This window comes from Nerophis lumbriciformis, linkage group LG33 (assembly GCF_033978685.3).
Source record: "Nerophis lumbriciformis linkage group LG33, RoL_Nlum_v2.1, whole genome shotgun sequence".
NCBI classification, from domain to species: Eukaryota; Metazoa; Chordata; class Actinopteri; order Syngnathiformes; family Syngnathidae; genus Nerophis; species Nerophis lumbriciformis.
The window spans coordinates 2,232,425-2,247,889 of NC_084580.2; the positions used below are offsets into that span (position 1 = coordinate 2,232,425).

General features: G+C 38.4%; 1 protein-coding gene across 3 annotated transcripts in view; it reads right to left on the reverse strand.

Annotated features, from left to right (window-relative positions):
* Nucleotides 1-15,465, reverse strand: part of znf366 (zinc finger protein 366) — a 38,028-nt gene that overhangs the window by 11,173 nt on the left and 11,390 nt on the right. For 2 of the 3 annotated variants that reach the window (XM_061928351.1, XM_061928352.1), the window contains 4 exons: nt 12,829-13,779; nt 9,665-9,832; nt 9,400-9,550; nt 1,991-2,182 (listed from right to left, as the gene is read on the reverse strand). In XM_061928351.1, the coding sequence (XP_061784335.1) occupies nt 1,991-2,182; nt 9,400-9,550; nt 9,665-9,832; nt 12,829-13,772 (1,455 nt within the window). In that variant the 5' untranslated portion in view covers nt 13,773-13,779. The remainder of the gene's footprint in view (nt 1-1,990; nt 2,183-9,399; nt 9,551-9,664; nt 9,833-12,828; nt 13,780-15,465) is intronic. The other variant, XM_061928353.1, reaches the window with a different exon arrangement.

Sequence of the window (15,465 nt, forward strand, 5' to 3'; positions counted from 1 at the left end):
TTTTAGGCAGAATAGATGACTCCCTATTACCTGAATTCTTTGCCACCTCGCACTAGCATTTAAAGGCCTACTGAAACCCACTACTGCCGACCAGGCAGTCTGATAGTTTATATATCAATGATGAAATCTTAACATTGCAACACATGCCAATACGGCCGGGTTAGCTTACTAAAGTGCAATTTTAAATTTCGCGCGAAAAATCCTGCTGAAAACGTCTCGGTATGATGACGTCAGCGCGTGACGTCACGGATTGTAGAGGACATTTTGGGACAGCATGGTGGCCAGCTATTAAGTCGTCTCTATTCATCGCAAAATTCCACAGTATTCTGGACATCTGTGTTGGTGAATCTTTTGCAATTTGTTCAATGAACAATGGAGACAGCAAAGAAGAAAGCTGTAGGTGGGAAGCCGTGTATTGCGGCCGACTGCAGCAACACAAACACAGCCGGTGTTTCATTGTTTACATTCCCGGGAGATGACAGTCAAGCTTTACCATTGGCCTGTGGAGAACTGGGACAACAGAGACTCTTACCAGGAGGACTTTGAGTTGGATGCGCAGACATGGTACTGTGAGTACGCATGCAGCTGCGGCTTCCAAACATTTGATCGCTTGCCCGTACGTGCGTGCCGCTATGTGCATGTCACGTACGTAACTTTGGGGACTTTGGGGAAATATATGTGCTGTATGAACTTTGGGGAGGTGAACGGTACTTTGGGCTGTGGGATTGAGTGTGTTGTGCAGGTGTTTGAGTTGTATTGGCGGGTTATATGGACGGGAGGGGGGAGGTGTTTGTTATGCGGTATTAATTTGTGGCATATTAAATATTAGCCTGGTTATGTTGTGTCTAATAGAGTATATATATATGTCTTGTGTTTATTTACTGTTTTAGTCATTCCCAGCTGAATATCAGGTCCCACCCGCCTCTCACAGCATCTTCCCTATCTGAATCGCTCCCACTGCCCTTTAGTCCTTCACTCTCACTTTCCTCATTCACGAATCTTTCATCCTCGCTCAAATTAATGGGGAAATCGTCGCTTTCTCGGTCCGAATCGCTCTCGCTGCTGGTGGCCATGATTGTAAACAATGTGCAGATGTGAGGAGCTCCACAACCTGTGACGTCACACTACTCGTCTGCTACTTCCGGTACAGGCAAGGCTTTTTTATCAGCGACCAAAGGTTGCGAACTTTATCGTCGATGTTCTTTACTAAATCCTTTCATCAAAAATATGGCAATATCGCGAAATGATCAAGTATGACACATAGAATGGACCTGCTATCCCCGTTTAAATAAGAAAATCGCATTTCAGTAGGCCTTTAATTTACTATTTACAGTAGAACGCGGAGAAAAGTGAAAGACGTGTATTCTTATGAAAAAAATCCCCCCAAAAGTGCAGTTTTCCTTTCATGAAGTGTCTTGTGAGTAAAGTATGCCAAATTTGCTACATTTTGACCACACGTAATCCCAAACAACCACTTTGATACACCCGCTCTAACACCCGCCAACACCGTCCTTGATTTCCTCGTTTCCTCTCCGTCTGTCTTCTCTCCGCTTCTCATCATCATGCACACACACGTGTACACAAGAAGAAGAAAAAACAGAGGGACGGAGCAAGAGGAAGCAACAGAACAGGGAAGGGCAACTCCTCCGCTGTCCTTCCTCTCCATTCTTTTTTATTAGGGTGTTCCTTTCCTTCAGGAGGAGAGAGGGACTCTAAACTGTCCGAGAGGACCGTGAGAAAACAGGAAGCCCCCCGCCACATAGCAGGCAGCAGAGAAAGCGAGATGAAATCTATTTGTGGGCCTCGTTCTCCGGGGAGGCTGGAGGCCATTGTTAGAGAGGCGGTTTTGTGCGGCGATATCCTTCCTATGAGCGAGAAGGCCAAAAGCCTCCCTGCTATCTGGTCATGCTCTCAGTCACTTGTTTCTAAACACTGAGGTCAAATCAGCCTTTTTATAGAAGTGTTCAGCTCACGCCGCGGGATCGCCCACCTTGCACTTGTAAGGTTTGACGTCGGAGTGGACGATCATGTGGGCCTTGAGCGTCTGCTTCTGGACGAAGCTCTTGAAGCACTTGTGGCACCGGTAGGCCCTCACGTTGGTGTGGATGAGCATGTGACGCTTCATGTTGGCGAGCAAAGTGAACTCGCGGCCACAGATGTCACACTTGTGCTCCTTCACGCCCTGAGATCAGACAGTTAAATCTTACTTTCTCATAACATGTTTAAAAAGGCATGAATGATTGTGCATGGTCAGGGGAATAGCACCCACATTCGGGCCCCCAAACACAAGACTTTCAAATAATCGACAGTATTACCGTTTGTATTCTTTTTTAACAAAAAATATTTTAATTTTCATAACATGGTCACTACTGCCTAGGATCTATTGTTATATTTTTATTTTTACTGTTATATTTTTATTCTCATTGTTACTTTTTATTTTGATTCTTATTGTTATATTTTCTATTTTATTTCCATTTATACCTCCATTATTTACTTTTTAAATGATTTTAAATCAGGGGTCACCAACCTTTTTGAAACCAAGAGCTACTTCTTGGGTACTGATTAATGCAGAGGGCTACCAGTTTGATACACACTTAAATAAATTGCCAGAAATAGCCAATTTGCTCAATTTACCTTTAACTTTATGTTATTATTAATAATTAATGATATTTATCTTTGTGGAAACACTGATCATCTTAATGATTTCCCACAATAAATATATATAGAAACAGATAAATATCAATATGCAACACTTTATTTTTATATTTTCTCTAAGTGCACATTTTTCAAATTGAACATTTTCAAATGATCACTTCTAAGACAGTCTTGTGAAATCACAATATCCCATTTTAACTAGCTAGCCAAGAACATTTTTTAACAAATCATGAATTACTTTGCACCATGTTTGTACAAATAATAACTCATGTAAAATACTAATTTACAACATTTTAAAATAAATCATGTCACACTTTGAACTGGACACCAAATCTGTTATCTGTTTATTTGTCAGTTAGTGAAGACCAAGTCTTTAAAATATTTTCTTGGATTTTCAAATTCTATTTGAGTTTTGTCTCTCTTAGAATTAAAAATGTCGAGCAAAGCGAGACCAGCTTGCTAGTAAATAAATAAAATTAAAAAAAATAGAGGCAGCTCACTGGTAAGTGCTGCTATTTGAGCTATTTTTAGAACAGGCCAGCGGGCTACTCATCTGGTCCTTACGGGCTACCTGGTGCCCGCGGGCACCGCGTTGGTGGCCCCTGTTTTAAATTATATCTAATTTCTGTACACTGCTGCTGGAATTTTTATTTTCCTGAGGGAACTCTCCTGAAGGAATCAATAAAGTACCATCTATCTATCTATCTATCTATCTATCTATCTATCTATCTATCTATCCAAAAGGGACCCCCATCCCACCCTAAAGTCAACATTGCCACCCCATACACACACCCTTGATATATTTGCATGCACTAAAATACTAACCATTGCATGGATTTGGTTAAAAAAAAAAAAACAGCTTTTTAAAACACATGTAAAAACGTTAATTTGTTTTTTGACTTTTTGTTTTTGTTTGGTTTTTTCCAAAAAAAGTGCCAACAAATGCAATATAAAGTGACCAAAATATGAATTTTAATAATATATTATTTACTTTAAAAAGATTACAAATATGTCAAGTTTTCCTTTACTTCATAGAGCAGGGGTGTCAAACTCATTTTAGATCGGGGGCCACATGGAGAAAAATCTACTCCCAAGTGGGCCAGACTGGTAAAATCACGGCACGATAACTTAAAAATAAAGACAATTTCAGATTGTTTTCTTTGTTTAAAAATAGAACAAGCACATTCTGAAAAAGTAAAAATCATAATGTTGTTGTTGTTTTTTTTAACACTTACATGTTGCGGTTAATAGTATTCTATCTTTATTTGCCTTTATTTATACTTTCTGAATAAATGATGTGATAATGTTCATCAGTCAACTCATTGGTATTAATTTTCAATCTATCAAGATAAAAAACTAATATCAAAATCAAATTACAGGATGTTATTTATGTAGTTTGCTCATTTTCCTCGACTGGTGCACTAACATCATGTGTTTTTTTTTTTACATATGTAGTATCATCTACAAAGATACAAATAATTGCGATTGCGATATTTAGTGGACACATTTAGAACAGCAGTTTATTTCATTCAAAATATTGGCTTATTTTTATACTTAGCAAACTCAACCCGCGGGCCGGATAGAATTTGTTCGCGGGCCGTACGTTTGACACCCCTGTCATAGAGTAAAGTATGGATTGTCTGATTCATTTAGGATGACTATTTGTGGATAATATGAATCATAATAATCCATCATTATTATTATATCATTTTTAGTGCATCTCCAGGGAGTCTCCATATCTTTAAAAGCTAGGGACACCTCAGTTTGTAACTTTAGTCAAGGGTTTTTGAACACACCACAGTTATGTGCAATTAGATGCAAAAGTTAAACTGGTACATAACTTTCTCATATACTACCACAAATAGATGTATTAGATTTTTAAATTTTTCTATCACCTCTCCATGTTCCAAAATGCTGGTGCTGTGTGTGAATGCTTATAGGTAAGCTTTGATGACATTCATGTTGAGTGCAGTGTTCGAAGTTACGTTTGATGCTCTCCATGTGTATTGAACCATTTTTGCATTTTTGAGGTGGGTGTAGGTACTCAGACATACTTAAAGGAAAACTGCACTTTTTTAAAATTTATTTTGACTATTGTTCACAGTTATTATGAAAGACATGACGAGGGATGTATTATTTTTTTTAAAACACATTCTAACTTGTAAATAAACACGTAAATAAACATAAATACAAGTCCGCTTATAGCGGAGCCAATGAGAGCTAGGTCCTCTCTTCCGGCCATAAAACCCAATAAAAAAGCATCCAAAAAGCACCAACAATACTTAATTTACATTATGTGACTTGAATAAAAAGAAGTATTATTGGTATCGTTATTATAAGCGCTAACTCAGGTAAAGTATTTATAGCAGTATGTATGCAGCGATGTATGTGTGTCTGTGTGTACATCATCGAATGGTAAACTGCTTCCTCGCTTCCTTTGCTCTTGAAAGTTTATTGTAGTTCATAAATGGTGCCTCTCACCTGCATAGTAGAAGGGCGAGGATTCCGAGAACGACACAAAAAGACGCTTGGTTGCACCCCGCTTTTCTTCGCAAGAAATATGAGTCATTCTTCATCTTAAACATGACTCTAACAACCTTCTATCAGTCGGCATCCTACTGACAGCAGACATTGTACAGTAAGTGATGTTTTAGAATTTTTGTTGGCTCTCATGAAGTCTGCAGTGAGTAGAAATCAGTGATGTAGTGTGGGAAAAAAGTGAAATGTACTTTTTTTTAAATTTTGCCTATCGTTCACAATCATTTTGAGAGACATGACGGCGGATAGATTTGTTTTTTTAATGCAATCTAAATATTAAATAAAAGTCCGCTTACAATGGAGTCTATGGAAGCCGTTCAATTCTGCCTATAGAGATCCTAAAAAAACATCCAAACACCTCCATTAGAGTTTTGTATATATGATGTAAGTATACAGTATGTGTAACGTAGTAACGGACACATTTATGATAACATTTAATATTTACCTATTTTGATCATTTTAAGCATACATTAATTTCAAAACGCATCACAACATTTCCTTTTTTTTTTTTCTTCATCACTGATTTCGGCTCATTACAGACTTAATGAGAGCCAGCAAACATAATAAAACACCACTTACTTTATAATGTCCGCTGGCGACTGCTAGGATGTTCATAAATTCCCATTTAGATGAAAAATGTCTCATAATTTAGATGAAAAATGTCTCATAATTTAGATGAAAAATGTCTCATAATCCTTCACAGAAACAGGATGGGACGGGGTGGGTAATTATTATTGTGACCATTACTACATTACATATATTACATGTTCTACATGTAAAGCGACTTTGGGTACTTAGAAAACAGTGACGTGCAGTCACTAGAGGCAGGTGAGGCGGGGCCTCACCTGCCATCATGGAAAGAAAAAAAATGTAAAAAGAAAAAAATATATATTAAATTGTTAAATGTATCCAGTGATTATACTATAAAGTTATTTTCCATTTAACTTCACCAGTTTTAGATTATTTTTATTTAAAATCGCTGAATTTTCACATTTGCCGTTCAAATACTGAGAAGAGACGGTGCGGTGAACAGCAGCCAGTGGAGGCACGTCACTCATTTGTGCCTCACCATTGATTGCGCAATGACTCGGCTAACTGCTGGTCTGCTGTGCAGTGAGACCGTATTGCTATATGAACTATATTATACATTTCCATAGTTTAGTTAGCTGAGGTATATAATGTACAGTGTATTTTGTCAACAACTGTATGTGTGTAAGTATTTCTTGTGCTGAGCGATCATAAAACGGCTGCCAAAGACGCACTGGCTGAGGCTCGCCTCCTGCACCCCCGCTGTAGATTGCAAGCCCTGACGGGAGTGTTATATCAACTAAAGCCCACACTTAAACTTTCCACGTGCAAGATTGAATCTATTTAAAAAAGTTATTTCATAAGAAGCCAAAAAGTGCAAAAACAATAATGTTCGTGTTGGAGGAGTTGTGAATGACTGCAGGGCCACAACATTAGGTACACCTGCAGACTGCAGGTGTACCTAATTCACAACTCCTCCAGCACGAACATTATTGTTTTTGAATTTTTTGGCTTCTTATTAAATAACTTTTGTAACCTATTTTTATGGGCTTTCCTCTTTGTGATGTTAAGTTCCTGTTATGCGCTGTTATACAGTATATGCCTTGAGCTCTTATTTTGAAGGCGCCAAGAGCGGAAGTGATGACATGTTGTAGTGGAGTGGAGGTTTTTGAAAGAAGGTAAATAAAGTGGTCCTTGTGTAAACTGGAGCCTCCGTGTTTGTTATTTTGTAGTTTCATACAGTATAGGCAACATTTATAAACCCTCGGTAACACTTTTTTAAATAGATTCAATCTTGCACGTGGAAAGTTTAAGTGAGGGCTTTAGTTGATATAACACTCCTGTTAGGAGGTGCATTAATCCAGCACAACAGCGGCGAATGGACTTCATTTATAACTTAGTAAAGGTAAGACCATAATAAAGTTTTTTTTATTAAATGTGCTTTTTTGTGTGCTACAGTTTGTATGTGTAAAGTTAAAGTTAAGTTAAAGTACCAATGATTGTCACACACACACTAGGTGTAATGACATGTGTCCTCTGCATTGGACCCATCCCTTGATCACCCCCTGGGAGGTGAGGGGAGCAGTGGGCAGCAGCAGCGCCGCGCCCGGGAATAATTTTTGGTGATTTAACCCCCAATTCCAAGCCTTGATGCTGAGTGCCAAGCAGGGAAGAATGCTGGTATGAGCTTTTAAACATAACCCGTTAACTGCTGCCAATCAAATGGTGAATAAGATACTCTTTAGGGTTCATATGTTTGCAAATCTGACTGTGATGAAGTCAGTGCCTCACCAGCCATCAACCTCACCGCACGTCACTGTTAGAAAAGCGCTATATAAATCCCAGGTGTTATTATTATTATTATTATTATTATATATACTACAGCGTGTATATAAAACCTTAATGGAAGTCTTTGAATGTTTTTAAGGGTTTTTATAAGCATAGTAGAGCAACTGCAATAGGATCCTTTGAAAGCAGCCTTTTGATTGCTTTTATTTAATATTTACAATGCATAAAAAATAAAAACAAACAGTACAGGCCAAAAGTTTGGACACACCTTCTCATTCACAACACAACTGATGGTCCCAACCCCATTGATAAGGCAAGAAATTCCACTAATCAACCCTGATAAGGCACACCTGTGAAGTGAAAACCATTTCAGGTGACTACCTCTTGAAGCTCATTGAGAGAATGCCAAGAGTGTGCAAAGCAGTAATCAGAGCAAAGGGTGGCTATTTTGAAGAAACTAGAATATAAAACATGTTTTCAGTCATTTCACCTTTTTTTGTTAAGTACATAACTCCACATGTGTTCATTCATAGTTTTGATGCCTTCAGTGACAATCTACAATGGTAATGAAAATAAAGAAAACGCATTGAACATACATAAGGATAATAGGCAAAATAAAATAAAAAGTGCAGTTCCCCTTTAATTTAATTCAAGCAACCTAATTATTGGCCATTCATAGGTATATTAATTTGATATTAAAATGAATAGTGTCTTTTTTCATAAATTACATATTTAAATGGCAGAATTTTTTTTTTTTTTCAAATATTACAAAAGCCCAAGGGCACTCCCTGTGCTTGGGGTCCCTGCACAATATCCCCACTTACCCCCAACTTCTACCTGATTACAATCCAGTCAATACTCATGAATTCCTTCCATAGGGAATAATGGGTCAAACTGTCGCCGCCCTAACTTGTATAGGCACTTTTATGTGTCATTGTAATGTGCTCTTAAGCGTAAAAATAAGGTAACTACATTTAATTGTAAAACTATCAAATGTGGCCTAAACTTTCGTGCAAAGTGACACTTGACAGAGGAGTTTGTACACAAAAAGACTTTGCACAAATAACTTCCTTGTATATATATATATATATATATATATATATATATATATATATATATATATATATATATATATATTGATTTAGACCTATTGTCACTTTAGTCTCACTACACAGCCAGGACATAAACAAACATAACTAATAATAATATGGTCATCATTACACTTACTTTTGGAAATATGTGAAATATGCGTATTATATTGTAAATGTTTGCATGTTTGAAATAAACAACAATAGCATGTTGCTATCTTAGGTACATTTTTGTGGTGGCATTTGGGAAATGTATCAAAGAAGCCACTGTGACACTACTGTTCATTTTTTAAATGTTTTAATTTTTTTTATAAATGGCTGTGATGATAATGTCAATGAGTGATTTCTAATCACTGCTATGTTGGAATTCTTCTTAATATTGATACTGTTGTTGATATTATTAATTTTTGTTTGACTACTTTTGGATTGTTTTGTGTCATGTTTGTGTGTCCTCTCAAATGCTCTGTTGATTCTAAATGTTGCAGGGCCGGGTTTGGTTATGGAATTGTATTATTATGGTATTATTGTGTATTATTTTGCTGGATTGATTAATACAATTTTTTTTAAATTAAACAAAGAAGCACTTGAGGTACAGTATTTTTTGTTCTTGAGCTGTTTACCCATGGGCCAGTTAGAATACCACTCATTAAGAGAGCAGACCTCCTCCAAGGCAAAAACATCAACATATGGGTCAACACTAGAACGTATGTTACTTTTTGTCATTGAGATTCCTGCAATACTTATTGTTTAAAGATATGGGGGAAAAAAATAACATTGCCACATTCTACAAGATGGAACCTACTTTGTGAGTGAGCGTGTGCTGCTTGAGGTGGTGCGACTGGATGAACTCCATTCCACACTCACTGCAGATGTACGGTCGAATATCTTTGTGCTTCATCATGTGGTTCTGCAGCTGACTCGGGTACTGGAAAGTCTTCTGGCACTCGGAACATCTGCATTAACAACAGGAACCATTTAACGATCACGACAGTAAAAAAGTGTGCATTACAAGTTAACAGCCATTGAAGTCTATGTGTAACGCGGGACATGATTTGGTTGGGCTTCACCTGTACGAAGTAGGTCCACGGTGGGCAGTCAGGTGCCTTTTCAGCTGGGCCAGCGTGGGGAAGTCTAGGCCGCACTCGATGCACACATTGTCCTGGCCTTTCTCGTGTTTCAGCTCGTGGGTGCGAAGCTCGCTGGGGTAAGCGAAGCCTCTGCCACACACGCTGCAACTATATGGGGCGAAGATTAACAAAAAATGGGTCCAAAAATATATAGACATTTTTTTTTTTTTTTTAAATTAAAGGTGCCATATGTATTAATTGTATGTCAAGTCATCATTAAATAGCCCTGATATGTCAAAAGGTAATAATAAATCATGTTGTTTTCGAACACCTCTACAACTGATAATGGTCGTAGTTCAGCCGGGATATGCTCATTTCAAAATTTTATTTACAGTCCTGAAATATTGTCATTGTTTTCATTTCGATGCCCCGCCCTCCACCGTTTGACCAATTAAAAAGTATGTGAGTGTGTTACATCCAGTTTGCCAGTTTGCCGCCACCTTTGTCTGTCTGGCTACTGCCACTGGTAAAGTTACTAAACATGTCAGAACTTAGTATATCTGAAAGGCCTCGTTACGATTCTCAACTTATTCATGATAAAGCCAGGTAAAAAACGAGGATTTGTATCGGGGATGCCTTTGAAAGAAGGAGATGACATAAGGCGGAGAAGATTTTTTCATCTGACGCCAAACTTGCTAATTTCCTCCTTGATAGGTAAGTAAGGCATTTACATTTTCTTATTACGTGTAATAAATGGAAATGGACATTTCGTATGTACGTAAACTATATTGTCCAATACAGTCTATGATCTTGTCTAAAAAACTTAGTATGTTCGTGCAACGAATGCTTAGCATGTCAATGACACATCGACATACAGGCTAACGGGAGAAATATATGCCCGTTAGCCTGTATGTCGATGTGTTATCCAACTGACAGGACAAAATATATTTTCGACAAATAAAACCGATGTGGATATGGGTAGTGTCAGTGCCTATTTCGTTCTCAATATGCCGATACGCTGAGGAAATGCGTTCCAACATTAGCACGGCTAATTGCGGTTTCTGGTACTGTATGTGCATCAGGCACATATGGGATGGTATTTGCTTGGTACAATATAATGCATTACATGTAATGATTTTCTACTTCGTGTATTGACATGGTAGTGGGCTATATGATTTATGCGTAACGTGTTTTTTGCGTAACATGGGTTTGCTCATAGAATCGCCCTCTGCACTGAAAGATGGTGATGTGCGTACATGGAAGAGAATGCAGTATGTCAGGTTGGATGCAACATGGAGTTATGCTGAACGAAATGTGGCGGTAATTTTACTGTTGGCCTTGGCTTGCCATCAAAGTAGGCCTATGCGATATATAATATATTACATATTATTATACATAATGAATTCGATGGTGTGGTCAAACAAGACATTTTAGCAAGGTAATGCCAACAATCTGTCCCGACTCCCGACAAAAATATTGCTGCATAACTTTACAAATACATTTGGCTAATCGACATTAGTAAATGCGGCATAATTACTTAGTAAACCATCTTGCAAGAAGCATAAACCAGGGTAGAACACGTCGATTGCCATTTGAAGTTCCTTGGAGTAGGATTCGGATTCAGCTGTGTATTTGGCAACCTCAGTCATGGAGAGTGGGAGGGAACTAGAGAATTTTGACGGTGATTGCAGTACCATTTCTGGCTACATTACTACATATGGCTCCTTTAAATGGAAAATATATGTATTATCTGCATTTTAGGGAAACTGCCACTAAACAAAAAAATATTTTTTATTTTTTATTTTTTTCCCCCCCACATTTTACACTGTATAAATAGTCCATTGAGTAGTTGCTGTCCAATGAAAACCACGTATCTCCTTTTTTTAATCCAAAAACCAGAAAAGTAATTTACTTTGAGGTTTTTAAAATTGGAAAGTACAATGCCACTGAACAAAAAATAAACTATTTTTAATTTATTATCCCCCCACATTTAATACTTAATTACTTTGAGGTTTTTAAAATTGCATAGTACAAAGTGATTTCTGTTTTTTTATTAATTAGGTTGAAAATAAAAGGATGTTGTATTGTTTTCGAGCATCTTGTTGCTCTCCAGTAAAAAGTATGTACCTCAATTATTTGTCTTTTTAACCAGAAAAAACTAAAAAAAAATCACATTTATTGTTTTTTAGTGTTATGTATGTGTTTAATGTATATTGTTGTTGACCAGTGAAAAGCATGTAACAACAATAAATGATAAATATTGAAATGAAAATATTGGATTGGATTGTTGCACCTGATGAATGAAAATCCTATATGTCAAAATGGTGTTGATTATTTTAGTCATTACAAAGTTATTTTCGGTGGGTTTTTTTTATTTAAATATTGAATGCATAAGGATATTAATATTGTCCAATGAATACATATATTTCCAATTTTAAATTAATTTTTTTTCTAGAAAAACAACTGCAAATTTATGATCTTCTTAAAATAAAAAACAACACTTTTTTTTAATTTAAGAATGTTGTATACGCTGCTAGAGGTTAGAGTGTCCGCCCTGAGATTGGTAGGTCGTGAGTTCAAACCCCATACCAAAGACTATAAAAATGGGACCCACTACCTCCCTGCTTGGCACTCAGCATCAAGGGTTGGAATTGGGGGTTAAATCACCAAAATGATTCCAGAGCGCGGCCACTGCTGCTGCTCACTGCTCCCCTCACCTCCCAGGGGGTGGAACAAGGGGATGGGTCAAATGCAGAGGGTAATTTCACCACACCTAGTGTGTGCGTGACTATCAGTGGTACTTTAACTTTAACTTTAACATTGATGCTGGTGCAATGAAAAACATGCATCTCCAAATTGTGTACTTTGTTGTCTTAAAAAGGTGTTTATGCTATGCTATTTTTTTTTTTTAATTGTTGCATGAATAAATGTGGGCCAAGAATTCTGCCTAGCAACAAGTGCATGGCTGTAATTATGGGACATGACCAGGAAAAAGTAAAAAAATAATGTTTTTTCCAATTTCTCCAATTTTATATAAATATTAATTACATACATCTCTACTATTTACTTATGTTGTGTACTGGTGTTTTCCTGATAGGTTGTCAATAAAGTTATGGGTGTCGCACCATTTCTTGTGAGAGTCCAGTACAAGACGAGACATGTACCTGTAAGGCTTGACGTCGCTATGCTGCATCATGTGCCTTTTCAGATGGCTGGTTTGGGTAAAGGCCTTGTGGCACACCTGACATTTGTGAGGCCTCATGCCCTGGTGGGTGAGCAGGTGTGTGTGCAGGTGGCTCAGCTGCTTGAACAGCTTCCCGCACAGGTGGCACCCATGGGGCTTGATGCCCTTGTGGCCTAGAATGTGCGTGACCAGGTTGTACTTGGACGTGTACGACTTTTCACACATACGACACTTCCATCGCTTCTGATCGCCGCCCACGTCCACATAGTAGCTGTCGTCCACGTGGACGTCCAGACTTATCTTCTCTGTGCCGCTCGGCCTGCCTCGAGGGGAGATGTCACGGCTGCGGTGTCCAGGCCTGACGTCCTCCAGGGCGTTGAATGCGCCAGGTGGGAAGGGCATGACGGGGCCAGGCATGAAAAAGGGATACGGGAAGAGGCTGCGATGGAGAGATGGGAAGTATGACGGGTGGATGAGCAAAGGAGGTACCGGCCACATGGGGGGCGGACTGAGAGGCTCCTGTTTCACCTGCACAGGTACACGGATGGCCCTGTGATGAAACCTGTTCAACTCAATCATGCCTGTGATAGGTCGCAAGGGCGAGGCAGGCATAAGTTGAGAAGGGAAGGAGAGATTTGATGTTTTTGGTACGGTACTTTCCTCATCTTCATCAGCTTTTCTCTGTTCAGAGTCTTGGGCGTCTATTTTGATTGGTGTTCTTTTCCGTTTTTGGGACCCCTCCTTGTGGTTGGGGAAGAAATCAGGTGGGCCCGGTGGACTGTCGTGGTCTCCAGTGGGCGACATACATTTCGGGGCCTTGACAATGAGCGGTGATGGGGTTAAATAGAAAGAGCGCTGGTCTCCTTGACGGGCATCTTCTGGGAAACACAGAGTTCTAGATGGTGAAAAATGGGCCGTTTCCATTTTGATTCTGCAGAAAAACAAGACAAGAGTTGGTTGAAAACTGTAATATTGCACATAAACCAGTGGTTCTTAATCTGGGTTCGATCGAACCCTAGGGGTTCGGTGAGTCGGCTTCAGGGGTTCGGCGGAGCCTCCGCCGCGGAGGTCAAGACACACCTGACTCATCGTGTAAATAAAAACTTCTCCCTATCGGCGTATTATGGATACCCCGAAACTAATTTTCCATCTGATTTGCAGGTGTGTAATTTGTTGTGAGTTCATGCACTGTGTTGGTTTTGTTCTTTGAACAAGGTGATGTTCATGCACGGTTCATTTTGTGCACCAGTAAATAAAAACATATAACTTTGTCTGGAATTTGAAAAAAAAAAAACCATTTAATTTTTCATTAAAGAAGAGTTCAGTGAATGCGCATATGAAACTGGTGGGGTTCGGTACCTCCAACAAGGTTAAGAACCACCGACGTAAACACTGAGATACGCTGTCACTAGAGATATCCGATAATATCGGCCTGCCGATATTATCGGTCAATAAATGCGTTAAAATGTAATATCGGAAATTATCGGTATCGTTTTTTTTATTATCGGTATCGTTTTTTAATTTTTTTTAATTTTTTTTATTAAATCAACATAAAAAACACAAGATAATAATACCTGGGATTTATATAGCGCTTTTCTAAGTACCCAAAGTCGCTTTACATGTAGAACCCATCATTCATTCACACCTGGTGGTGGTAAGCTACTTTCATAGCCACAGCTGCCCTGGGGTAGACTGACGGAAGCGTGGCTGCAATTTGCGCCAACGGCCCCTCCGACCACCACCTATCATTCATCATTCAATTCACCGGTGTGAGTGGCACCAGGGGCAAAGGGTGAAGTGTCCCACCCAAGGACACAACGGCAGCGATTTTTGGATGGTAAGAGGCGGGGAGCGAACCTGCAACCCTCAGGTTTCTGGCACGGTTGCTCTACCCACTACGCCATGCCGCCCCAATACATATACAGATACACTGACAATTAGTGCACCAACCCAAAAAAACGTCCTCCCCCATTTTCACTCATTCACACTAATTCACACAAAAGGGTTGTTTCTTTCTGTTATTAATATTCTGGTTCCTACATTATATATCAATATATATCAATACAGTCTGCAAGGGATACAGTCCGTAAGCACACATGATTGTGCGTGCTGCTGGTCCACTAATAGTACTAACCTTTAACTGTTAATTTTACTCATTTTCATTAATTACTAGTTTCAATGTAACTGTTTTTTATATTGTTTTACTTTCTTTTTTATTCAAGAAAATGTTTTTAATTTATTCATCTTATTTTATTTTATTAATTTTTTTTAAAAGTACCTTATCTTCACCAAACCTGGTTGTCCAAATTAGGCATACTAATGTGTTAATTCCACGACTGTATATATCGGTTGATATCGGTATCGCTAATTAAAGAGTTGGACAATATCGGAATATTGGATATCGGTAAAAAGCCATTATCGGACATCCATAGCTGTCACCAGGCCAAAATGCCTCAGAAAGACATGAACTGAAGACTGTATGTAATAACTATGGTATGTAATTATTACAACGCAGTAGTCATGATGATGAGTAGTCACATGTTTATCCAGGCTACACATTACTGACATATGAATGATATGCTTATCTTAGATTCAATTTTTACTACTCCAAAACTGG